We start from the raw sequence: 25,288 nt of genomic DNA on the forward strand, positions 1-25,288 counted from the left end.
CAGAAATAGGTCCAAATAAATATGGCCAATAAGAGTGCAGAAGCATTTCAGTGCAGGAAAGGTTTGATTGTAACAGACAGTGCTGGGACAACTGGTCACCCATCAGTCCCCCAAAAAAGGAAACTCAACCCAAATATCACATCTCACACAAAAATTAACTCAGAATGAATCACTGACTTAAATGTAAAACCTGAAATTACAAAATGTTTTTTAAAAATAGAAAATCCTTAGAAATATACGGCTAGGAAAAGAGTTCTTAAACTTGCTACCGAAACAAAATCCATTCATTGAAAAAATTGATAAATTGAGCTTTACCTAAACTTTTACCTATGTAGCCCAGTCTGGCCTCAATCTCACAACCCTCCTGCCTCAACCTCCCTAGTGCTGAGGTTACAGACCACTACAACCAGTTTAGAGAAAATATATTTCTAAACCTCATATCTGACAAAAGGACAATATCTAGACTATAAAGAGCTCTCACAACAGTTAAGAACAACTCATGCATTTAGATCATTAAAAGACACAAAGATATTTCACACACAGAGATGGCAAAAAAGAAGTTTATGAGTGGAAGAAACTTCAAATTAAAGCCACAGTGAGACTTTATACAACAGAAACTCAAAAATAAAAAATTGTGACAATAAACTGGGGTTGTAGCTCAAGTGGTAGAGCACCTACCTAGAAAATGCAAGGCCCTAAGTTCCAGCCCAGCACTGTAAAAAAAGAAAAGAAGAGAAAAAGCCCATTTGGAAAGTCTGACCACACGATTCCAGCTATATGACATTCTAGAAAAGGCAAAATTATGAGAAGGAAGAGGTCAGTGGTTGCAAAGGGTTAGAGGAGAGGGAAGGACGAGCAGGCAGAGCACAGGGGATTTTTAGGGCAGCGAAACTATTCTGCATGATGCTGCAATGGTGGATACATGTCACTATACATTTTTCAAAACCCATAGAAATGTACAACACTGAGTGAATGCAGTAAGTGATGGACTTTGGGTGACATCCATGAGTCAATACCAAATTATTGCTTTGGTGCATAGTGATAGTGGGGGAGGCTGTGTGTATGTGAGGCTGGGTATACACACCTTCTGCTTAGCTTTGCTGATAATCTAAAATTTCTCTTTAAAATGGGGTATATAATCCTAGCACTTAGGAGGCTGAGGCAGGAGGATCTCAAATTCAACAAGGCCAGCCTGAGCTACATAGCAAGGACTTGTCTCAAATTAAAACACAACAATAAAGCAAAATGCAAAACCATATGCAAACATTCATAGGATCTGTATTTGTAATAGTGAAAACTTAGAAACAACCCAGAGGTCCTTCAACAAATGAATGATTAAAGGAACTATGCTACATCCATACAATGGAGTGTTACTCACTAATAAAAGGAATAAACCAACCCCAGGATACTCTACCCAGCAAAGCTATCATTCAAAATAGATGGAGCAATAAAAGTCTTCCATGATAAGCAGAAACTAAAACAATATGTGACCACAAAGCCACCATTACAAAAGATTCTGCAAGGGATCCTGCACACAGAAAGTGACACCCAACTTAACCATGAAAAGGCAGGCAGCACCAAACCACAGGATAAGAAAAAGCAAGACAGTAGAGAGTAACATCAAGTTAGGTACACACAATCAAACCTTCAAACAACTAAGATAACTAAATGGCAGGAATCACCACATACCTATCAGTACTAACACTTAATGTTAATGGACTTAATTCACCCATCAAAAGACACCGTTTGACAAAATGGATTAAAAAAGAAGATCCAACAATTTGTTGCTTACAGGAGACTCATCTCACCGACAGAAATAAGCATATGCTTAGGATGAAAGGCTGGAAGAAGATTTACCAAGCCAATGGCCCCCGAAAACAAGCAGGAGTAGCAATACTTATCTCTGACAAAGTAGACTTCAAACCTACATTGATCAAACGAGATAAAGAAGGACATTCCATACTAATAAAAGGGGAAATAGACCAAAAGGAAATAATAATCATCAATCTGTACGCACCCAACGTCAACGCACCCAATTTCATCAAACATACCCTGAAAGACCTAAAAGCATATATAAACGCCAACACAGTGGTTGTGGGAGACTTTAACACTCCATTATCATCAATAGATAGGTCATCCAAACAAAAACTCAATAAAGAAATCCAAGATCTAAAATATGCAATAGATCAAGTGGACCTAGTAGATGTCTACAGAACATTTCATCCAACCTCTACACAATATACATTCTTCTCAGCAGCCCATGGAACCTTCTCCAAAATAGATCATATCCTAGGGCACAAAGCAAGCCTCAGCAAATATAAGAAAATAGAAATAATACCATGCATACTATCTGACCACAATGCAGTAAAAGTAGAACTCAACAACAAAAGTAAAGACAAAAAACATGCAAACAGCTGGAAACTAAATAACTCATTACTTAATGAAGAATGGATCATCGATGCAATAAAAGAGGAAATTAAAAAGTTCCTAGAAGTCAATGAAAATGAAAACACAACCTACCGGAACCTATGGGACACAGCTAAGGCAGTCTTGAGAGGAAAGTTTATAGCCATGAGTGCATATATTAAAAAGATTGAAAGATCCCAAATCAATGACCTAATGATACATCTCAAACTCCTAGAAAAACAAGAACAAGCAAATCCCAAAACAAATAGAAGGAGAGAAATAATAAAAATAAGAGCTGAAATCAACGAAATAGAAACCAAAAAAACCATACAAAGAATTAATGAAACAAAAAGTTGGTTCTTTGAAAAAATAAACAAGATCGATAGACCCCTGGCAAACCTGACTAAAATGAGGAGAGAAAAAACCCAAATTAGTAGAATCAGGAATGCAAAAGGGGAGATAACAACAAACACCATGGAAGTCCAGGAAATCATCAGAGACTACTTTGAGAACCTGTATTCAAATAAATTTGAAAATCTAAAAGAAATGGACAGATTTCTAGATACATATGATCATCCAAAACTGAACCAAGAGGAAATTAATCACCTGAATAGACCTATAACACAAAATGAAATTGAAGCAGCAATCAAGAGTCTCCCCAAAAAGAAAAGTCCAGGACCTGATGGATTCTCTGCTGAATTCTATCAGACCTTTAAAGAAGAACTGATACCAACCCTCCTTAAACTGTTCCATGAAATAGAAAGGGAAGGAAAACTGCCAAACACATTTTATGAAGCCACTATTACACTTATCCCAAAACCAGGCAAAGACACCTCCAAAAAGGAGAACTATAGGCCAATCTCCTTAATGAACATTGATGCAAAAATCCTCAACAAAATAATGGCAAACCGAATTCAGCAACACATCAAAAAGATTATTCACCACGACCAGGTAGGCTTCATCCCAGGGATGCAGGGGTGGTTCAACATACGAAAATCAATAAACGTAATAAACCACATTAACAGAAGCAAAGACAAAAACCACTTGATCATCTCAATAGATGCAGAAAAAGCCTTTGATAAGATCCAACATCATTTCATGATAAAAGCTCTAAGAAAACTAGGAATAGAAGGAAAGTTCCTCAACATTATAAAAGCTATATATGACAAACCTACAGCCAGCATTATACTTAACGGAGAAAAATTAAAACCATTCCCTCTAAAATCAGGAACCAGACAAGGATGCCCACTATCTCCACTCCTATTCAACATAGTACTGGAATTCCTAGCCAGAGCAATTAGGCAAGAAGAAGGAATAAAAGGAATACAAATAGGTAAAGAAACTGTCAAAATATCCCTATTTGCAGATGACATGATCCTATACCTTAAAGACCCAAAAAACTCTACTCAGAAGCTTCTAGACATCATCAATAGCTATAGCAAGGTAGCAGGATATAAAATCAACATAGAAAAATCATTAGCATTTCTATACACTAACAATGAGCAAACGGAAAAAGAATGTATGAAAACAATTCCATTTACAATAGCCTCAAACAAAATCAAATACCTAGGTGTAAACCTAACAAAATATGTGAAAGACCTCTACAAGGAAAACTATACACTTCTGAAGAAAGAGATTGAGGAAGACTATAGAAAGTGGAGAGATCTCCCATGCTCATGGATTGGTAGAATCAACATAGTAAAAATGTCTATACTCCCAAAAGTAATCTACATGTTTAATGCAATTCCCATCAAAATTCCAATGACATTCATCAAAGAGATTGAAAAATCTACTGTTAAATTTATATGGAAACACAAGAGGCCACGAATAGCCAAGGCAATACTCAGTCAAAAGAACAATGCAGGAGGTATCACAATACCTGACTTCAAACTATATTACAAAGCAATAATAATAAAAACAGCATGGTACTGGCACAAAAACAGACATGAAGACCAGTGGAACAGAATAGAGGATCCAGATATGAAGCCACACAACTATAAGCAACTTATCTTTGACAAAGGAGCTAAAAATATACGATGGAGAAATAGCAGCCTCTTCAACAAAAACTGCTGGGAAAACTGGTTAGCAGTCTGCAAAAAACTGAAACTAGATCCATGTATATCACCCTATACCAAGATTAACTCAAAATGGATCAAGGATCTTAATATCAGACCCCAAACTCTTAAGTTGATACAAGAAAGAGTAGGAAATACTCTGGAGTTAGTAGGTATAGGTAAGAACTTTCTCAATGAAACCCCAGCAGCACAGCAACTAAGAGATAGCATAGATAAATGGGACCTCATCAAACTAAAAAGCTTCTGTTCATCAAAAGAAATGGTCTCTAAACTGAAGAGAACACCCACAGAGTGGGAGAAAATATTTGCCAATTATACATCAGACAAAGGACTGATAACCAGAATATACAGGGAACTTAAAAAACTAAATTCTCCCAAAACTAATGAACCAATAAAGAAATGGGCATGTGAACTAAACAGAACTTTCTCAAAAGAAGAAATTCAAATGGCCAGAAAACACATGAAAAAATGCTCACCATCTCTAGCAATAAAGGAAATGCAAATTAAAACCACACTAAGATTCCACCTCACCCCTGTTAGAATAGCCATCATCAGCAACACCACCAACAACAGGTGTTGGCGAGGATGCGGGGAAAAAGGAACCCTCTTACACTGTTGGTGGGAATGTAGACTAGTACAACCACTCTGGAAAAAAATTTGGAGGCTACTTAAAAAGCTGGACATCGATCTACCATTTGATCCAGCAATACCACTCTTGGGGATATACCCAAAAGACTGTTACTCCAGAGGCACCTGCACATCCATGTTTATTGCGGCACTATTCACAATAGCCAAGTTATGGAAACAGCCAAGATGCCCCAGCACTGACGAATGGATTAAGAAAATGTGGTATCTATACACAATGGAATTTTATGCAGCCATGAAGAAGAACGAAATGTTATCATTCGCTGGTAAATGGATGGAATTGGAGAACATCATTCTGAGTGAGGTTAGCCTGGTTCAAAAGACCAAAAATTGTATGTTCTCCCTCATATGTGGACATTAGATCAAGGGCAAACACAACAAGGGGATTGAACTATGAGCACATGATAAAAGCGAGAGCACACAAGGGAGGGGTGAGGATAGGTAAGACACCTAAAAAACTAGCTAGCATTTGTTGCCCTTAATGCAGAGAAACTAAAGCAGATACCTTAAAGCAACTGAGGCCAATAGGAAAAGGGGACCAGGAACTAGAGAAAAGGTTAGATCAAAAAGAATTAACCTAGAAGGTAACACCCATGCACAGGAAATCAATGTGAGTCAATGCCCTGTATAGCTATCCTTATCTCAACCAGCAAAACCCCTTGTTCCTTCCTATTATTGCTTATACTCTCTCTACAACAAAATTAGAGATAAGGGCAAAATAGTTTCTGCTGGGTATTGAGGGGGGGAGCGGGAGGGGGTGGAGTGGGTGGTAAGGGAGGGGGTGGGGGCAGGGGGGAGAAATAAACCAAGCCTTGTATGCACATATGAATAATAAAAGAAAAATGAAAAAAAAAAAAAGATTAAAAAAAAAAATAAAAAAATAAAAGGAATAAACCCCTGATACACACAATAACCTGGATGAATCTACAAAGAATTATGCAGAGGGTGTGAAGGGGAAGTCAATTCCAAAATGTTCCATACTGTATGACTGTAATCATAGAATGTTTGCACATGACAATAAGGTAGAAATAGAGAACATATAAAAGATTGTCAGAGTGTGGAGAGTGGATTATGAGAAGCCTATGAGAACTGGACATAAGCACAGCTGTGCCCAATGTTCTGTAGGCTGAGTTCGGCACAGCCCTGGCCAAGAATTAGGTGAGAATAAGATGTAGAGCAGCTGCTTTTCCTAAGATGTTTCTGTAGGCTGAGATTGGCACAATGCTGGCCACAGAAGAGGAAAATGCAAAACAGCTGCTTTTCCTAAGTTGTTTATGTTCAGAGGCAGGTTCCTCTTGTTAGAATGTCACATCCCTCCCCGAGAACTGCTGTTCCACCTTGTTTATCAGTGGGCATAAAAGACTTGTTGAAGGAGGACATGAGGCTTTTGCTTTTGGCTTTTGGTTTTTTGGATGAAGGGGAGGCTTTTGGAAGGGAGGATTGCTGGAGGGAAATTTCTGAAAGGGGAAAATGAATGGCTGAAGGGAAATTGCTGAAGGGGAATTTCTAAAGGGGAATTGCTAAAGAGGGGTTGATAGAAAGTCTGTACAGAGAACTTTATATGTAGGCTTTAGAAAAGCTAAGCTAAAGAAAAGCTAAAGAGAATAAGAGACAGTGCAAGTCTGAGCACCGAGGCTGTAAGAAAGCTAAAGAGAGAACACAGGACAGTGTAAGTCTGGGGGCAAAGACTTTAAGAGAGACTATGCTAAAGAAAAGCTAAGAGAAAATCTGGGACAGAGCAAGTCTAAGGAAAGAAACTTTAAAGAACAGAAAAGACTGAAAAAGCAAGGTTTTAAGGAAAGACTTTAAAAGCAAGGTTTTAAAGAATTATAAAGGAGTAAGGCCTTAAAGAATAAAGATAGAGAAAAGAAGCAGAGTAAATGAAGAGAATAATAGAGAAAAGAAGCAATGAAGCTGCTGTGTGTCTCCATCCGAGCACCCAGCACACCTGGCTGCAACTTTCTATCTGTCTGTCTTATCCTGTGTCCTTTCTGCATCTCCTGTTGCTGCCCAGTTAGCCCCAGTTAGGTTCAGTAATAACCAGGAGCTAGAAAAAAAGCTCGCTCCTGTCAGAGGATAGATAAGAAGAGGCTGTTCTGTAACTTGACTGCGTCAGTGCTACCATTCTGATTGTGCTACTGTACTGTACAGTTTTGCAAGATGTCACCTCTAGGAAATGGTTGCTAAAGGGAACATGGGTCTCTCTGTACTACTTCTTACAACTGCATATGGTCTACAATTAAATCTAAATAAAATCGGAATTAAAAAGCTAAGTGAAGTGACTCTGTTGTTACAAATAAGACAGCTGGACATAGAGGTGCATGCCTGCAACCTCTCCACTTAGGAGGTTGGGGCAGAAGGGTCATGAGTTCAAGACCTGCTTGGGCTACATAATGAGACACTGTCTCAAAAAAAAAAGTAGACAGTATTTGTTAGCAATGGTAAAATTTAAGCTTTCAAGCAAAAATTAGAATTTTGGAAATTCTGTTCCTGCTAAATGAGCACAAGTTCCTAAAACCTAATGACTTTTTAGATGAGGTTAGTAGTGATACTAACTCGTGTTGTCTTGACACTGCATAATGAAAAGTGTCAAAAGTTGTTAAGAGCTGCATAACTCAGTGAATCAAGAGTTTCTAAATGATCAACGTAGACTATTACAAAACATGCATAGTTAAAACCCTTTTCAAAACACAAGTGGATTTTACTGGATAGAGTACAAAGTTTGTCCACATGGTTTCAGATTCCAGTTGCACTAACCTTTAAGAAATTACCATTTGTCACTGGGATATGGCTCAGGTGATAGAGTGCTTGCCTAGCAAGTACAAGGCCCTGAGTTCAAACCCCAGTATTGAAAAAAATTTACCACTTGTCAACTTTTAATAAAGTATTAAAGACCAGTATCCACATTTACCTGAAAAGATTATTCTGCTATGCCTCCCTCTTGCACTACATATCTATGTAAGGTTACATTTCTCCATATTCTTCAACTGAAATAACAAATCATAACAGACTGGATGCAGATGCATAGATGAGAAATCACCTTCTATTAAGCTAGATGTTAAAGATTTGAAAGAATGGTGTAAATCAACACCCATCTCCTTGCTACATTTTCTTTTGTTTCAGCAAATATTAGAAATATTGGGGTGCTGCCGCAATCACAAATCAGACATATTCTTGAAAGATGGTTGGCAGGGCAAAATTTACTTCTGCAGGGTGTGGCTCTGACCTTCGTCAGGCAAGCTAGCACACACCAGGTGAGAAAACAGCCCTAGTTTTTATACCTGACACAAGATTGCCCCTTTGCTCTAAAGGAGGGAGCTCATATTCACAGTTTTCATGATTAATTAAGGTTGAGGTTTAGGAGAGGGCATAGCGGAAGAGCATGTATGATTGGAGAGCATGGACATGAACTTAATTTGGTTGGTGTACTCAAAGACATAGAGGTGATGTTGTGGGGTGGGGGTGGGGATGGGGGTGCTCCAAGGGTTCTTGTCTTCGCTGAGTTTAGGAATAAGCTCAGGAGACATAAAGAGTGCGCACACAGATAGATTTATTAGTGATAGAAAAGGCTACAGATAAAGTAGTGCAGCAGTGACCAGAAACTGGTAGCTCCCTGCTACAGTGGAAGTTGAGACTTTTTATTGATGCTTTAATTCCGGGTTAGGGTAAGGGTTAGGTGGGATCTTGATCATGGATTTGTGCATGTGGGCTCTCATAATAACCTCCCCCCCCATAAACTGACCTGTTTGCCCCTTATCGGGGAGAAACAATCTTAAGAGCATCCTGTTTATCAACCCTGTGGCAGATTTTCGAGACCGTATGTCTCCTTCTCAGGATGCAGAGTTCACAGTGCTTCCATGGGGGTTGGGGGCACTGACTTGCTTCTCAGTCTTCAGATTCCCAGACCCAACAGTGTCTCATAAAGTGGGAATTCTAGAATTCTGGGGAAACTGAGGCCTGAAATGACTATCTGACCTGAAATGGCAGCACCAAGTATATAATTAACCTGTGGACCAAGGGGACCTTGAAGCAGAGATTCCTTTGAACAATGATTGTCCTAACACTAGCAGCTTCAGTTTAGGATATCCAATGACAAATGATTCTCTGCTTAAAGGCAGAAACTTTACAGCCAGGTGACATGCCACAGAGCACATAGACAACTGAGGAAATTAGTTAATATCCACACAATGACAGACATATTTTGTGGTGTGATGGGTGGGAGGAGGAAGGGTGTCAAACCCATGGCCCTGAGATTGTCTCACGCTGTACTGACTGAGCTAGCTCTTTGACAGAAAAGACCCAATTTAGTTGAGTCTCACAGCAAATAGTTATTTTCACTAAAAATTTATGTTGACACATAATGGGCTTATTCTTTTTAATGATTAATACATACACAATTTAAAGTTTTCTCATAATGTAAATACTGACTGATGCAATGTTCATAAGTAAAGCTCTATGGAGATTCGTGCCAGTGGCTAATGCCTGTAATCCTAGCTACTCAGGAGGCAGAGATTAGGAGGATCAGGTTCAAAGCCAGCCTGGGCAAATCGTTCAAGAGACACTATCTTGAAAAAATCCTTCACAAAACAGGGCAGGTGGTGTGACTCAAGGTGTAGACCCTGAGTTCAAATTCCAGCACCACAAAAGAGAAAAAGAAAGAAAGAAAGAAAAGCTCTTTGGGGTCTTCAGTAAATTCTAAAGAGTGAAGTCTGCTAAGACCTCAAGCTCTGAGAACTGCTGCTCAAGGAGTTGCAAGTTTTCTTGTTGATCGTAGGCACATGCTCAAACAAATGCTAGACAACTCACATACCCAAAGGATTATGTGAGAACACAAGGAAGTAGTTAGTTTTAGAGAGAGACAGATGCCAAGAAAGGGCAGAGCTGTCCCACTGCCTTCCCTACCTTGGGACAGGACAACCCTGAACTGCTGAAGCGGTCTAATTTTTAAGTGAAGTCTCCATCAGCAGTCTCCTGGCATCCCTCCCAGCTGGCAAATGGTGCCTGCTGGACTCCAGAAGGATGCCCTGGCCTTTCAGGCCCGCTTTTGTTAGATGCTAAAACATCAGGCTGAGCATACAAGGGCCTCAGAACAAAGGTGATGCTGATTTAAGATCTAAACTGGATCACTGCTGGGTTAACAATTGCTATGAAAAGCTAGAGGAGATGGTGGCAGTTACATAGGTTGGTTGCTCTGGACTCTTGGGCAAGCTGAGAGTTTGTCATTCCCTTGAGGCTAGGTGTGGTCCTTCCTATAAGTGGTGGGGTGTTTCCAGTAAGTTGCCTGAAAAGGTGTGTGTGGGGTGAGTCCAATCCTAACATGAATTCCCTTTTGTTCACAATAACTATATATATATATATATATATAATATACATATTACAGTAATGGGGTTTGAACTCAGAGATGATACCTTCAGTCACTCTGCCAGCCCTCTTTTGTGATGGGTTTTTTCACGCTAGTGAGGCAGGCTAGGAGTAGGGAAAGCTCAGCACTCCTGTTCAGGTTGCCCAGGGATGGCCCAGACCACCACACCTGGCCAGAACTGCCCATGCCCCTCCCCGCTCATTGATTATTGGATGGGAATCTCCTGGTTCTCCCCTTCCCATAGGTTACAGTAGGTTTTAAAAGCACCTGAAGTGCAGAAACACTCTCTCTCTGCTTCCAGCTTCCACTTGGGCCTCACCGCACTTCCCTTTGTATTCCCCTTCCCTAACTTTTAATAAACTTCATTTATACTCAGTATTCTACCATGGATTCTTCCACGTGGGGACAAAGAATTTGGAAGTCTTCTGATCACAGATTGAACCAGCCACGTTAACAATAGGGTTAGAAACTTTTTGCCCAGGCTGGCTTCGAACAGGGATCCTCCTGATCTCTAACTCCTCAGTAGCCAGGATTAGAGGTGTGAGCCACAGGACCCTACCTACAGCTACCCTGATAGTATTGAGTGCCAGCGTTGCATCATGACTTTCCTGCGCCTCAGGCACTTTTGCCTTTGGGTTCCTCCTTTCATAATAACTTAAAATATATTTTGTGACTGCTGTAGTAAGGACGAATATAATCCAAATTGGGATTATTATTGTACAAAAATTATTGTATTGTCTTCTGATGTTAAGGGAAGTCAACACCATCATTTTGACATTTTCATGGGCTCAAGACTATGGGGAGTCCTCAGCCTCCTGCCTGCTGTGCCCGATGAGTAAGTCGGTCACCTTATTGGCCCACATTGTTCAAGAAATGACACCAGTTAACAAAGCACAGTGCTTGCTTTCGTGTAGCTTGGTTGCATTCATTCCAACAGCAGGAAGCAGACAGTAAATAAAATGAGAAGGCTTAGCCCGCCAGGTGGTTATGAGTGCGAAGGAGATAAAAATATGACGGAGACGGGGAATAGCGAGCATTGGCAATTTAGCTACAATGGACAGGGAAGACTTCATTGGGAGAATCTCATTTGAACAAAAACACAAGAAAGCCTGGGAACAAATCAGAACCTCTTGGCAGAAGCGCAATTCAGGGTGGGAATCTGCGCGAGAAAGAATCCTAGCGCCACCTCCCGATAGCGTCTGCGCGCATTACGTATCCTCCAGCCTATCAGAGGAGCCACAGATGGACCGGGAATCAAGCGCCTGGCGCTGCAATCTCCATTTTGCTTCCTGGCACCAGACTAGATGGACCTGCCGTTCACGGGCATCCCTTTCCTGCCCGTTAGAGAACCGGATTCCGGTTCTCTTCACCTCCGAGAGAACGGCAGAAGGAACCCGAATCAGGGGAGTGGTGAGGCGAAACCAAGGCGGAGAGGGACTCGGTAGCCCCCTAATGCCCTTACCCAAGATGGCGGACAGAGCCTCGCGCGGTTCCTGACAGCGTCGCGCGCGTGGTCACTCCGCAGTCTCGGCACCGCGCTTGGGGGTGGGTCTACCGTGGGCGGGGGACGCAATCCCTGTGGCCAGGCCTTGAGTCATTGGCGCCACCACCACCACAGCCGCCGCCGCCACTCTTCCCGCACTGTGGAGGGAAAGATGGAACCGGTGACTGTGCCTACCGACGGCGGGGACAGGCCGGGGGCCCCGGTGGGCTCGAGCTTGTCGGCCTCGCAGCGTCGGGCCGAGCTGCGGCGGAGAAAGCTGCTTATGAACTCGGAGCAGCGCATCAACCGGATCATGGGCTTCCACAGGCCCGGGAGCGGCGCGGGTGAGAGCCTCAGTTTCCCTGCACGACCCTTGAATGATCAAGATTGTTCTTCCCGCTACAGTCCGCTGACCTTTTGACCCGGCCCCGTTCCCTGACCTCGCTCTGTCCCCACCTCCCCGCCCCTAGGGATGCCCCATGTCCCCACTCCTTGACCCCAGGTGGGTCCTGGTGGCTTCCCCCTGTATTCCGGGAGCTTCGCCCTGAGATTGTCGCCGTCCTCTCCTCCTTTCCCACTCCCTCGCCTTTCTGCAGGGGTGCACGTTTTTTTCCCCCTGCGTCCCTCGGGTAGATCGTCCCCTGTTCGTGAGTTCCAGTCCCCGACAGGGCGTCTACCTTCTTTTTCTTGTGTTGTATGACTCTTGTCCGCCCCCTCACTGCTCCTATGGGAGTTAAGGATCCTGGTCGTCATGCCTTGGTGGCTGTCCCCGGGGTCCCCAACACTGTCACCATGGATCTTCTAGAAGAGGTGGAAAAGGTCCATATGAGTGAGCATTCTTTATGGTCCCTACAAGTGTCTTGTCCCAGCCTGAGGTTTCTTCTCCTAATTAGCACAGATTACTGGTATTCATTTGGGGATCTGCATTTAACCTAAAGGAAAGTCCTCATTTTTCATCCCATAAAATTTTTCATATGATATAATTGAACACCTGGTGTGCTCTAGGTTTCCTTTAGTGATTGGCCTTAGTCACTGGTTGCAAGTGATTTAGATCCTTTGTGACTTCTGTGCGGCCTCAATTGTTAACTCTGAACTTCTAGATAGTTCAAACCAGATGGAAGAAAATCATTTTCAAATTCTTCTAAAACAATAGAAGAAACATTTTTCTCTTTAATGATTAATATCAGTACACTTATTATTTCCCAAAGTATTGCTTATTTTCTTTCTCGAAGTACTATATTTCAGTCTTTTGTTTTGAACATTTTATCTATCCTTAAAGGTTTGTTTTTTAAAAGCAGGACAGCATTCTAAAACTGCAGTAAGTGCCTACTAATGGCTGCCTGACTAGGTAAACAGTAAGTGTAGCCATGCCACGCCCTATGCTCATAGGGTTCTGGGTGTGGAAATGTAAGTTTTAAAATACAGGTTTTTAAAAAGCTTGAATGACTTTATATTTTTAGTGGAATCATCCAGGAAAAGTTAGTCTTTCTTGATTGCCCATCCTTTAATGTCTTTCCTTCTGCCAGAACACTCTTTTGGGATGCTATATTTTGAGGGTATGGAGGAACAGACTAGTTTTTTGTTTTATGCAGAATCAGCATTACGATTCTTGCAGACAGCTGAGTTCTAGCTGTAGGATCATATTTTTAATATTAATTTATGGTTTTTGGTATGTAATGTGCAGTCTTTAAATTTTCTTTTTTTCCTCAGATGAAGAAAGTCAAGCAAAATCAAAGCAGCAGGACAGTGACAAACTGAACTCCCTTGGTGTTCCTTCAGTTTCAAAGCGAGTAGTGCTGGGTGACTCTCTCAGTACAGGAACTGATCAGCAGGGTGGTGTGCTGGAAGTTAAGGGTTCCCAGCTAGGAGACAAATTGGACTCGTTCATTAACCCATCAGAGTGCAGTAGTGACATCAATTTTGAGCTCCGGCAGCGGAACAGAGGGGACCTGTCAGCCGACACTGTCCAGAGGGGTTCTCACCATGGCCTAGAACAGTACCTTTCCAGATTTGAAGAGGCAATGAAGCTACGGAAACAACTGATAAGCGAAAAACCCAGCCAAGATGATGGAAGTACCACAGAAGAATTTGACTCTTTTCGAATATTTAGACTAGTGGGATGTGCTCTTCTTGCTCTTGGTGTCAGAGCTTTTGTTTGCAAATATTTGGTAAGAAAAGAGCTGTAAAATATTCATTAACTTAGAAAATAACTTGGTTATAACAACAGGTACTTATAATCCACAGAATTCACTGCCAATATTAAGTTACTATCTACCAGATCTATGGGGCTATTTACAGGTGTATTGTAAGCTTTGTTATTCATCTGAGTTACAGAATGAGAGGCTATTAATAATAATTACTGAAGTCTTTCTACGTGCCAGGTTCAGTTCTAAATGCTTATTCATCTAACTCTCATTCTTACGAAGTAGATGTTGTTTGAACTCATGAGGGAATGAAGACTCAAAAGAGGTTAAATCATTTGTTCAATGTTACCCAGCAACTGAGTGACAGCTGGGATGAAAGCTAGGCAGTTTCATTCCAGAACCAAATAAGTGTTTATATATACTATATGTTAATTATTTTCAAATAGTTTGAAACATTAAAATGCAATGTCTGTAGTCCTGAGGATAAGTAACTTTTTTATGATTCAAAAGGTATTTCAGTGTTGTGTAACGTAGTAGCCTCATTACGATAGTCCATTTGTTTCCTATGATGGGGTCCTGTACTCCAGCATGTGGAAGAATGCAGAAGAGCAAAGCCTGTACTTCACTGTCTTTCTCTTTGAAGTATTTCCATTCAGTAGATATTTAAAAAATACCTACCATGCATCAAGCACAGAAATAAAATTTTCCAGATAATTAAGATTTCTATCATTAAGCAAAACAGTTTTTTAAAATCTCCTTTTATGCACATATTTTCTTTTTGTGTGTGTTTGTGGTCCTGGGGTTTAAACTGAAGGCTTAGTGCTTGCAAAAGCAGGCACTCTACTGCTTGAGCTATACCTCCAGTCCATTTTGTTCTGGTTAGTTTTTTTGAGATGTAGTCTCATGAATTATTTGCCTGGGCTGGCCTCCAACCATGATCCTCCTGACCTCAGCCTCTCAAGTAGCTAGGATTACAGGTATGAGTCACCACTGCCCAGCTTACATATCTTTTTAGAATCTATTCATCAAATTTGACTTTTTTCCCCATGGGTGATAAGTTGTCAGCTTAACAAAGATCAGTTATGCTTTTAGCACCTGATGATCTGGTAGCTGCTTTTTTCTCTCTCATCTGAAGAACTGTGTGCTTTCATTTTTTGAGCTGTGTTTCAATTTTGTGCCTTAGTTTTCCATGAGGCATTTGTTGTTTTTGTTCTCTGGTTTTCTTCACTGTCAGATTTCACCTGTTTATTTCTCCTTGCTGCCACTTGGGGATGTTGCCTCCTTTGATCCCTCTAATCTTTTTAATTTTAGGAGTGTTTTAAGTTAAATGTCGTTTTGATCTTTTTCATTCTGTCTGAGAAGCCAGATTGCCAAGCCATTTTATCTGCAGTAAGAATAGCTTGTCATTTGAGATGGTAGCTGTGTGATTAACTCTTTGCCCCGAACTCTGAGGGATGGGTGAGTGCTGGGCCTTTTATAAGGGTTTCAGGTTATCAGTTAACTCTGTCTGGGTGAGGGAGATATTGTTGCATGATGCATTGTACATCTTTCACCATTTAATACTCTAAATAATTTCAAAGATGTGGTAGTGCACATCTGTAATCCCAGCACTCAGGAAGTGAAGGCAGATGCAGGAGGAGCACCAGTTTGAGGCCAGCCTGGGCTACATAGCAGGACCCTGTGCAAAAAAAAAAGATTTTATGGAGGAAACATTTTGGGAGACACTGAAAGAATTGTTGACTTGAGAACCATGTTTTTTGCTAGGAACTTAAATCTCTTCATTTTCTTCTGTAAAAACAAGATTACTTTCAGCTACTTAATTCATTATTTTACTACAGTGTCTTGCTTGGAATTTCATAGTTAAAATTAGGTTTATATAGCTGCTGTTGGTTTGATTTATTGTGACTTGAATGCTTCTGTTGAAAATGCTCACTTTTACCTTCTGTCTTCACAGTCCATTTTTGCTCCGTTTCTTACTTTGCAACTTGCCTACATGGGACTGTACAAATATTTTCCCAAGGTAAATGAACTTCTTTCTAAATTATGGTATATTTAAATTATGTATATTTAAATTTTCTGAATTATGGTATATTTTCTAAATTATGGTATATTCTAAATTTTAGTATATTTAGCTAATTTTAAGGACTTAAAAAAACTAGTTCTACTTATGGTCTGAGTCAGTGCAACTCAAAATGTGTTTCATCTGCCAGGGCTGGTCTTCCAATTTTGTCTGTGCACGATGCATTAAGTTCAAAAAGTGATTAGAAACTTTCCTAGCAATACGTCATTGCCAGAACACATTAATTATATTTTACAAAAATTTTGGTCTGTGTAGGTTGGGAGAAAATTGGTCCTTCATGATAGGGTTTCAATAATATTCATCTAAAAATTATTTGCTTAATTACTTAGTAAATTTAATAATTCATTTTATTTATAACAAAAGAAATTATTTATTTATTTATTTTTGATGGGTCTGGGGTTTAAACTCAGGGTTTTGCACTTGTAAAGTAGGTGCTTCACCACTTGAACCATACCTCCAGTCCATTTTGCTCTGGTTATTTTGGAGATGGGGTCTCATGAACTATTTGCCCAGCTGGTCTCAAACCACAATCCTCCTGATCTTTGCCTTCCAAGTAGCTAGGATTATAGGCATGAGCCACCAGCACCCAACAAAAGAAATTAATATTTAAAATAGGTTTCATTATCTTACTGTGCCCCTTAATGGACAAAGAATAGCAATCTACTTTATCTTTAATGTTGAAGACAAAAAATATCTGTCATAAGTTACAGAACAGAATGATGGTGAGAGAAGTGTTTACCTGGTCAGCTTAACTGCAGATGTGTATACCTTCTGTAGGGCTTGACTTGCCTGATGCTGAAGATAACCTTAACTTGTTGGCCAGGTGAGGTATAATTCCTCCAGGTGGCAGAAGTAGAAGGATCACAAGTTCAAAGCCAGCCTGGGCTACATAGTGAAACCCCCGTTTAAAAAAAATGATAACCTTTATTGTGTGACTGAGTCTTGCTATATAGCCTAGAATAGAGTGGATGTCAACTCTCCTCCTACCTTAACCTCCAGAGTGCTGTGATTACAGGAGTATGCTATCATATCTGACATATGATGGAGTTTTGTGCATGTGGTTACTAAGAAATGACTACTTGGCTGTTTTCTGAACAAAACAGTCACCACCCCCCCTCCAAGCTGGGCATTGAACCCAAGGCCTAGTTTGTCCTAGGCAAATGCTCTACCACTGCACTGCATCCCCCATCCTGCTTAGTCATTTATAATGAGCTGACAGACCTGTGTGATTTTAAAAGATTAGAACATTTATGTTTTTGAAGGGTCAAATTGGTAAAATACACAAAGTAAAAGAGAAAGAAATGTAATGCTTTAATTAAAGTATTTGTTTAGAAACTCACTCTTGAAACATTGTTTATAGTTTTGCAATAGCAAAAGCTTGAGAACAACCTAAATATCCCTAATAAGTGATTAGATTAGAAAAAAAAATGTGGCATATCCATTCAGAATGAAGAAGCTCTCCATGCACTGGTAATTGTAACCTGTCCATGAACTGTTAAAAGAAGGTAAAATGCAGAACAGCATCTATAGTATGCTCCTTTTTTGTGAAAAGGAGGAAAATATATTTGATGTTGCTTAAACGATGAAGAAGCTCTGGAAGAAACTTAACGGTGGTTAATAGTGAGGGAGGATTTACTGTACACTTTGAACAAAGCATTCTGTTGAGCCATATATCCTAAGTCATACTGGTCATCCCAGCCCTGGGGCAGTTGTGGTAGGAGGATGGTGAGTTCAAGGCCAGTCTAGGTTATATGGCAGGACCCTGCCTCAAGAAAAAAAAAAGAAAATTTTTGTTACGGTAGTTTTTAAACACAGAAATGAGAGAATTGTGCAGCGAGCACCTGTTTATACCTAGATACTACAGTTAGCATCTCATTATATTCATCAAGCATCTGATTTTCTATCTGTTTTCAATCACCTCACTTTCTTGATGCATTTGAAAGTGTGTCCATCCAGTGTATCTCACCTACTGCAGAACAGTAGCTGCCAGTCAGTGTTTTATGGCTCTTGTCATTTCAATTGTTCTTTAGGCAAACACTGAAGTTTCAAGTGTATTATTTGCTAAGCTTTTGTTTTGTTTTGTTTGTGGTGCTGGAGATTGAATCTAGGGCCTCCTACATGCTGGGCAGGTGCTCTACCACTGAGCTACATCCCCAGCCCTCATTAAGTTCCCACAACCCATGAAACCCAAATCCTTTAAAGGTTTAGACCATATTTGTATCACCCCAGGACATTTGGTCCTGTGCCTTTCCCAGCAGTCCTAGCTCCTACCCTCCCCTACCCCCCCTCACCCAAGGTCTAATTTTCTTTTTCCTGCCATAGATTAGTTTTCTCTATTTCAGTAATTCCTATAAATGTTATCTTTCCTGTTTTACTTACTTATTTAGGTACTGAGGATTGGACCCAGGGCCTTGTCCATGCTAAGCAGGCATCCTCCCTCTGAGCCACACCTCAGCCCTGCACTCTTTTGAACAAGTCTTCTTGCATTGCACATGATAGTTTTGAGATTCATCCATGTTGTTGAGTGGATCTGTAATGCATTTCCCCCTTTTTGCTGAGTAATAGTCCATGGTACAAGTACATCCATCTGATTATGTAATCTGTTGATGGACATCTTGGTTGTTTGCTTTTTGGCGTTAATATGCTTCTTACACAAACCTTTTTTTGTGGAACTGGGGTTTGAACTCAGGGCTTTGTACTTGCTTGGTAGGTTCTCTACCACCTGAGCCACACTTCCAGCCCCTTTTGCTCTGGTTATTTTGGAGATAAGGTGTCGCTTTTTGCCCAGGCCAGCTTGGGCCACGATCCTCCTATTTTATGCTTCCTGCTGTCACAGGGATATCAGGCATGCACCACTGTGCCCAACTATTAGTTGAGAAGGGGTCTTGAAAACTTTGCCTGGCCTGGGATCCTCCTGATCTCAGCTTCTCAAGTAGTTAGGATTATAGGCATGAGCCACTGATACCTGGCTTATGTGAGTCATTTTGAGGACATAGACTTTTCTTTCTCTTGGTTAACTATAGCTGTTATATATGTATATATATATAATTTTTTTTTTTGCTGTACTGGGCCTACACCTTGAGGCACTCCACCAGCCCTTTTTTGTGATGGGTTTTTTGATCTAGGGTCTTGGGAAGTATTTGCTTGGGCTGGCTTTAAACCATGATCCTCCTGATGTCTGCTTCCTGAGTAGCTACGATTACAGATGTGAGCCACTGGTACCCAGCAAGCTGTTTATATTTTTTAAGTTATTAAAAAGTTACCATGAGTTAGCTTTGAATCTCTTAAAAATATGAAAGTAGAAAATCATAATAGAAAATAAATGTTCTTTCCCCACCACGTATTCTAAACTGTTCAGTGGCTTCCTAGTTAGTGAGTAATCAGTGGGATTTTTTCTTCATAAAGCACTCAGACTCTACATGATGTCTTGTGGATTCTGTTTGAAATTAGCCACTCATCTTCAATACACCTAGCACTCTTCTGTCACTGACTTTTGTTGTCATAAATCTTAGCTTATGATAACATAGCTCCTCTCCCTCTGCCATTCTAAATTCTGCTTATCCTTCAAGGCGTGTTCTCTGTCTTCTGCAATCCTTCCTTATATACTGTGTGTGTGTGAGGAGTGGTGTGGGGGATCTGATCCTGGGCCTTGTATATGCTAGGCAAGTGCTCTAACACTGAGCTACAGTCCTAGATCCTTTCTTCTGCTTTATTTACATAAGACAATAGAGCAATCTTCTTTGAGTCTCTGTGCTACACATTGTCCATGCCGTTCATTTAGCAGTAAATGCCCTGACTAGTACTATTTTTCCTGGTTTTTGTCTTGTGCTGTTATCTGCCTCTTGTTATTTATATCTTGCTTCCAAAAAACACTTTTTTAAAACCTTTGATAGAATGTTGTCTGTGATGGCCTAGCAGTCTGCTGATTTATATGCTCAATAAATGTTAATTTTATTGTTTTGAAACCTCACTAATAGTTTTGAAAACAGTTCTGAAAACCAGTGTTGATACTGTTTTTAATAGAATTTATGTAGTCTGCTGAAAACCGTAATATTAATTTGACTTCTCTGTACAGAGTGAAAAGAAGATCAAGACAACAGTGCTGACAGCTGCACTTCTACTGTCTGGAATTCCTGCTGAAGTGATCAATCGATCAATGGATACTTACAGCAAGATGGGCGAAGTTTTCACAGATCTCTGCGTTTACTTCTTCACTTTCATCTTTTGTCATGAACTAATTGATTATTGGGGATCTGAAGTACCATAAACCTGCAGAACTCAGTAGAAAAAACTTACAAAGTAAAAAACATATTCCATATTGCAGTGTTTCTAAAGGAGGCAAATTGGTTTACACCTTTATGTAATTCTTTTACTTAACAGGGGTGAAAAAAACACATTAGGAATGGAATGACAGATTCCCTGATTTAAAAGGGTTGAGTTTGTATTTGTCCTGGTAGGAAAAATAGGGTAACAATGTCTTTACTGATTTTTCTCGTTTAATTAGATTTCCCATTCCCCCTAACTTCTCAGATTTGTGATTCCTCTTTTGGGGGCTGAGCTAGGGATTTTAAGGTTGCAGATGAACATGGTCTCAGCCAGCCCTCAGGATTCTTCTTGTATTTATGTCATTCTGTCCTGAGAAATGAAACCATCCTAAAAATAAAATGAAAGCATTTGAATCGTCTAGTGTTGAGTCTGCACAGTTTAATGTGAGGGCTGAGTGAGGTGGCTAGTTTTATCTCTTCTTGTTGAGTTAGTGTCTTTTTACTCCAGTACAAATATTTAATGGGAGAAATGATTAAGATTCATACACATGAGCCGGTTGTATAGCTCAATGATAGAGTGCTTGCCTAGCATGGGTGAGTCCCTGTGTTGACTCCAGCATTCCAGAAACAAAATAATACATGTGAAATGAGAAGGTATTTGTAAGATTTTTACTTGCTGTATATTACACTCAGAAATATTCTCTTGTGAGTTTTCACTTACCACAAGTATGAGGTATTGGGCAGGGGTGTGGCTCAAGTAGTAGAACACCTGCCTAGCAAGTGCAAAGCCCTGAGTTAAAACCCCAGTATTGCCAAAAAAAGAAAAAGATATATAAACAAGTATGAGGTATTTCATGATGGTTGTTTGATTTTTTTGCTGTGTTGGGATTCGAACCCAAGTCCTTGTATATTCTAGAGAAGCTCTCTCCCACTGAGCTACAACCATATACATGGTAGCCAGCCCCAGAAGTATGTTTTTAAAGCAAGCTGAGAATGATTAAAAATGGGGCCTGAATAATGAAGGCATGTGATGTATAGCATAAATATCCTTTTAAATACTTTAGTAACAGTGTGACATTCAGAAGGATTATCTTATTATCCTAAAGCAATATAAAACTCAAGTTATATACAGATTTTTATATGGTCTGTTTGGTTAATCTTTGTGATATTAAAAACACTTTTTTTATTTTTTAAGCTACTCACTAAGTCTTGGCCTTTATCATTTTATTTTGAACAGAGTAATGAAGAATAAGCATAATAATTTAAGTCCATTATTTTGATTTGGGATTAAGGTCACAAGCACACACATTTCCTGATTTTGTAATGAATCTAATGTCTAGAGAACTCTGAAGTATCTTGAGCGTTGTCACTTCCTTCCTTAATTCCTGGGAAGACACTAGTGGTCTTGAAGTGCCTGTTTACTACTTTTTTTTCCCCCCTTTTTTTAAAAAAAAGGACAGAAGGAAGGAGGCTGCAGGTGTGGCTCAGGTGGTAGAGTATCTGCCTAGCTAGCAAGCTTGAGGCCCTGAGTTCAATCCCTAGTATTGCCCAAAACAAACAAACAAATAAATAAAAAACAAGCCTCTTTTAACCAGTTGACACATGCAAAGTTGGAGTAATTACAGATCATTACTAAGTTTATCTGTTAAAGAAACAACCTATATCTGTGTCCCTCAATGCCCCATTTTCTAACTGATCAGCATCGCCTTTCGTGTTGTTGACTAAAATGAAATGGTAATGGAGGTTTCTTACTGTTTCAGGGTTTTAAAATGTGTATAGGTTAAAACTAGTCTGACAAAGAGGGTTTATAGAGATTCCTGGAACCATGACACCCAGTCTTTTTTAATTGTGTAAATGGACATATATGTATCACTGTTGTTAAAAATAGTAACAGGTTGGGTGTGTAGTAGAGCACTTGCCTAGCTTGCATAAGGCCCTGGGTTCCATACCCAGCAGCACAAAACAAACAAGCAAGGAAACAAAAAAACCACAAAAAACTTAGCTGAAGGGTTATAAGGTGTTCAGAACTGAGATGAGCAATAATTGCTCCAGTCAGAATTGTCTTTTATGGGTTCTCTTAAAGGGAAGTTAGAAATAAAACATCTTTAAAAAGAGCTCTGGCCTAGGCTTCAGCTGCCTGGATTCTGGTTATAGCTTGTATTCACCACAACTGGTGAGGGAACACTGAATGTGTTCCTGAGCCTCAGTTTTCACTCTTCTGGTAGCATCTGCATGATTTAAAAAAACTCTTCCAGCTGCAACATTAACTCTGTAATTCTAAGCAGTATTCAAGTTGTGTTAATTTTAAAAGTAAGGCATCATAATTCTCAGTCACTTCTGTATGGCCTCACTTGGTTCCAAGACAGCAAACACCATGTATTACACATTCCACAAAATGTGAGCAACCTATTTTTCCCCCACTATTCATATGTAGCTGTTGTCTCTTGGAGGTCTGAACATCATACGACTGAAACAGAATCCCCAATTTTCTTTGCTTTCCCAAATCTGGTGTTCCCATGTCTTTCTTATCTCCACACATTTGCCATAACCCCCAACAGTGCTTTTAGCTCTCTTCAAAACCGGGGAGTCATCTTTCTTCTTTCCTTACCCCCAGCTACCAGGCTTAGACAATGATTCTCCCACCTATGTCGCCTGTAGCGTGGAATAACCAGCATGTGCCACCACACCTGCCTTGTTTGTTGAGAGGGATTTCTGCTATTTCTGGGGCTGTCCTACAACCATAATCCTCCCAATTTTTGCCTCCTGAGTAGCTGAGATTACAGGTGTGATCTGTCACCTCTGGCCTAGGTCACTGAATTTTCATCAATGTATACAATCAGACAATTGACACAATCAAGATAACATTTCTATCACCAGCAAAATAGTACAAAAAACAGCCTTTCCTTACTCCATTACAGCTTTCTTCAAGAACCACATTGTAGTGGGTGTTGCTCTAAACCCTTCTCAATCTTGACTGTATTTTTCACCTGGGAGGTTTAAAAATTCCCAGTGCCGCAAGAGCTCTCTAGATAAATTCAATCAGATCATCCATTTTTTTTTTCTAAGGCTTCCCAGTGCGGGCGGTGTTGAGAACTAACAGGTTGAGGATGAACCAGGCTGAGGCTCTGCTCTCCCTTGCACAACCCAGCCCTGGCGCCTTGTGCAGGGCAAACCCGGCCAGCCCGCCCTATTTCTGTGCAGCTATGCTGCGCGCCCTCCCGCCGACAGGTGGCGCTGTGGCGAGGTGACTACTTCCGGCAGGCTCTTTCCTTCTAAGGCCCGCGCCAGCACATCCGGTTTTCGTTGGTCGCGCTGGAATGGCGGCCTCAGCTGTAGCTGCGGCTGCTTCTTAAGGTTGGTCCTTGCTGGGCGCTCCTGGGATAGCGTGGCCTCATCCTTCTTTGTCCCGTTGACCCGCGCGTCGTCCCATCGGGTGCCACTTTCCTGCAGCCGGTAGCATGGGCCGGGAGTCGCGGTGAGTCTGTGCCGAGGGGGCATTCTGGGATCGGGACAAGAGGCGGGAGCCGAGCGGCGGCCGGGGGAGGCCTGGGGCAGCCACACGTGTGGCCCTCTCTGCTTGGAGCCTGCGGGAGCACCTGGGGACCTCGGCTGCGGGGAGGGCTCAGGCGTCCCCTGGACTGGCATCAGCCGGCTGGAGCCCCCTGCGGTGGGAGCAGCCCTCCAGGACGTTAGAGATCTGGCACCGCAGGCCGCCACCTCCAGGGAGCCCTCCCTGGTCACCTGGCGGCAGTAGCGAGCCGGTGGGACTTCCTTACCTCTTGGCGTTTGCAGCTTTTCTCGGCGCCCCGCTCTCTTTGCGTCAATTCTTTGTGCTCGTGTGGTCCTTCCCCAAGTTGGTTGAAAAGAGCATGTGCGCATTTTTTTCCCGCACTTTACAGCACTCGCTTTTATTGGGCTTCAAGAAATACTTGTTGCGCAGACGTACTTAGCAAATAGATTTCGTATTTCTTCTGTTATCTGCTTTCTGTCTTTTTGAAACCGTGCACTTGGTGAGACCTTATTGGAACTATATGACTTCTTCAAAACTTTATAGATTGTTAATAGCTCGGGACCTTGAGATTTTTGTCTTAAAGATGACTATTTGGTATGTAGTTAGCAGTATCTAGAAGGTGCTTGAGACAGTGTCCAGGCACAGCGAAGATTTTCCTCTGTTTTTAATGCTACCAGTATTTTATTGAGGTGTAACTAGCGTTCAGGGAAATGGACACGTTGTAAGAGTAGATAGATCTAGCGAAATTTAGCAAATATATAAATCATGTAGCCATCGCCTGGATAAAGAGGAATATTACCTTAACTACAGATATTTTCTGTGACTCTCTTTTAAATCTTCCCCCATTCAGCTGGCTACCCCAGACCAGAAATCTGGAAGTGATATTTATTCTCTTTCACTGCCTACTTCTAGTTAGATTCCTGCCCTCCCTGACTCAGTTGAAGCCCCCGATCACTCATTGCCCAGACTCTTACACCCTTTTGACATTGATTATCTTCCTTTTATCTTGCTAATCACTAGACCGCTCATACTGCAGTTAGAGAGACACTTCTGAAATACAGGTGAGATTTTGTCATTCTCCTGACTTTAGTCTCCATTGGTTCCTGTGGCTTCCAAGATGAAATTCAGACTCTTCTGGAAGTCTTCGAAACCCTCCACAAGATGGTCCATTCCAGGCCCTGCACCAGTGGCCTGTGCTGCCCAGGAGGCAGAGATCAAGAGGATGTTGGTTCAAAGCCAGCCTGGGGCAAATAGTTCACAAGACCCTCTCTTCAAAAAATCCAACATATAAAAGGGCTGGTGGAGTGGCTCAAGAAG

General features: G+C 41.0%; 2 protein-coding genes across 5 annotated transcripts in view; both read left to right on the forward strand.

Annotated features, from left to right (window-relative positions):
- Window positions 1-12,018: 12,018 nt before the first annotated feature.
- Window positions 12,019-21,658, forward strand: Camlg (calcium modulating ligand). Its single transcript, XM_020172899.2, has 4 exons — window positions 12,019-12,315; window positions 13,682-14,139; window positions 16,070-16,135; window positions 20,271-21,658. Exons 1-4 carry the CDS (start codon window positions 12,144-12,146, stop codon window positions 20,460-20,462), a joined length of 888 nt encoding a protein of 295 aa, XP_020028488.1. The 5' UTR covers window positions 12,019-12,143; the 3' UTR covers window positions 20,463-21,658.
- Window positions 21,659-23,753: 2,095 nt separating this feature from the next.
- Ddx46 (DEAD-box helicase 46) overlaps window positions 23,754-25,288 on the forward strand; it is a 53,727-nt gene continuing 52,192 nt past the window's right edge. For 3 of the 4 annotated variants that reach the window (XM_020172903.2, XM_020172904.2, XM_074058781.1), the window contains exon 1: window positions 23,754-23,935. In XM_020172903.2, the coding sequence (XP_020028492.1) occupies window positions 23,919-23,935 (17 nt within the window). In that variant the 5' untranslated portion in view covers window positions 23,754-23,918. The remainder of the gene's footprint in view (window positions 23,936-25,288) is intronic. The other variant, XM_074058783.1, reaches the window with a different exon arrangement.

Source organism: Castor canadensis, chromosome 16 (assembly GCF_047511655.1).
Source record: "Castor canadensis chromosome 16, mCasCan1.hap1v2, whole genome shotgun sequence".
Lineage (NCBI taxonomy): Eukaryota > Metazoa > Chordata > Mammalia > Rodentia > Castoridae > Castor > Castor canadensis.

What these genes read in the sequence shown, in the direction of transcription:
- Camlg (XM_020172899.2), top strand. Translation starts at nt 12,144, where the DNA reads ATGGAACCGGTGACTGTGCCTACCGACGGCGGGGACAGGCCGGGGGCC. An exon ending in CAGGCCCGGGAGCGGCGCGG is followed by an intron (nt 12,316 to 13,681) that starts GTGAGAGCCTCA and finishes TTTTTTCCTCAG; the next exon opens with ATGAAGAAAGTCAAGCAAAA. An exon ending in CTTTTGTTTGCAAATATTTG is followed by an intron (nt 14,140 to 16,069) that starts GTAAGAAAAGAG and finishes CTGTCTTCACAG; the next exon opens with TCCATTTTTGCTCCGTTTCT.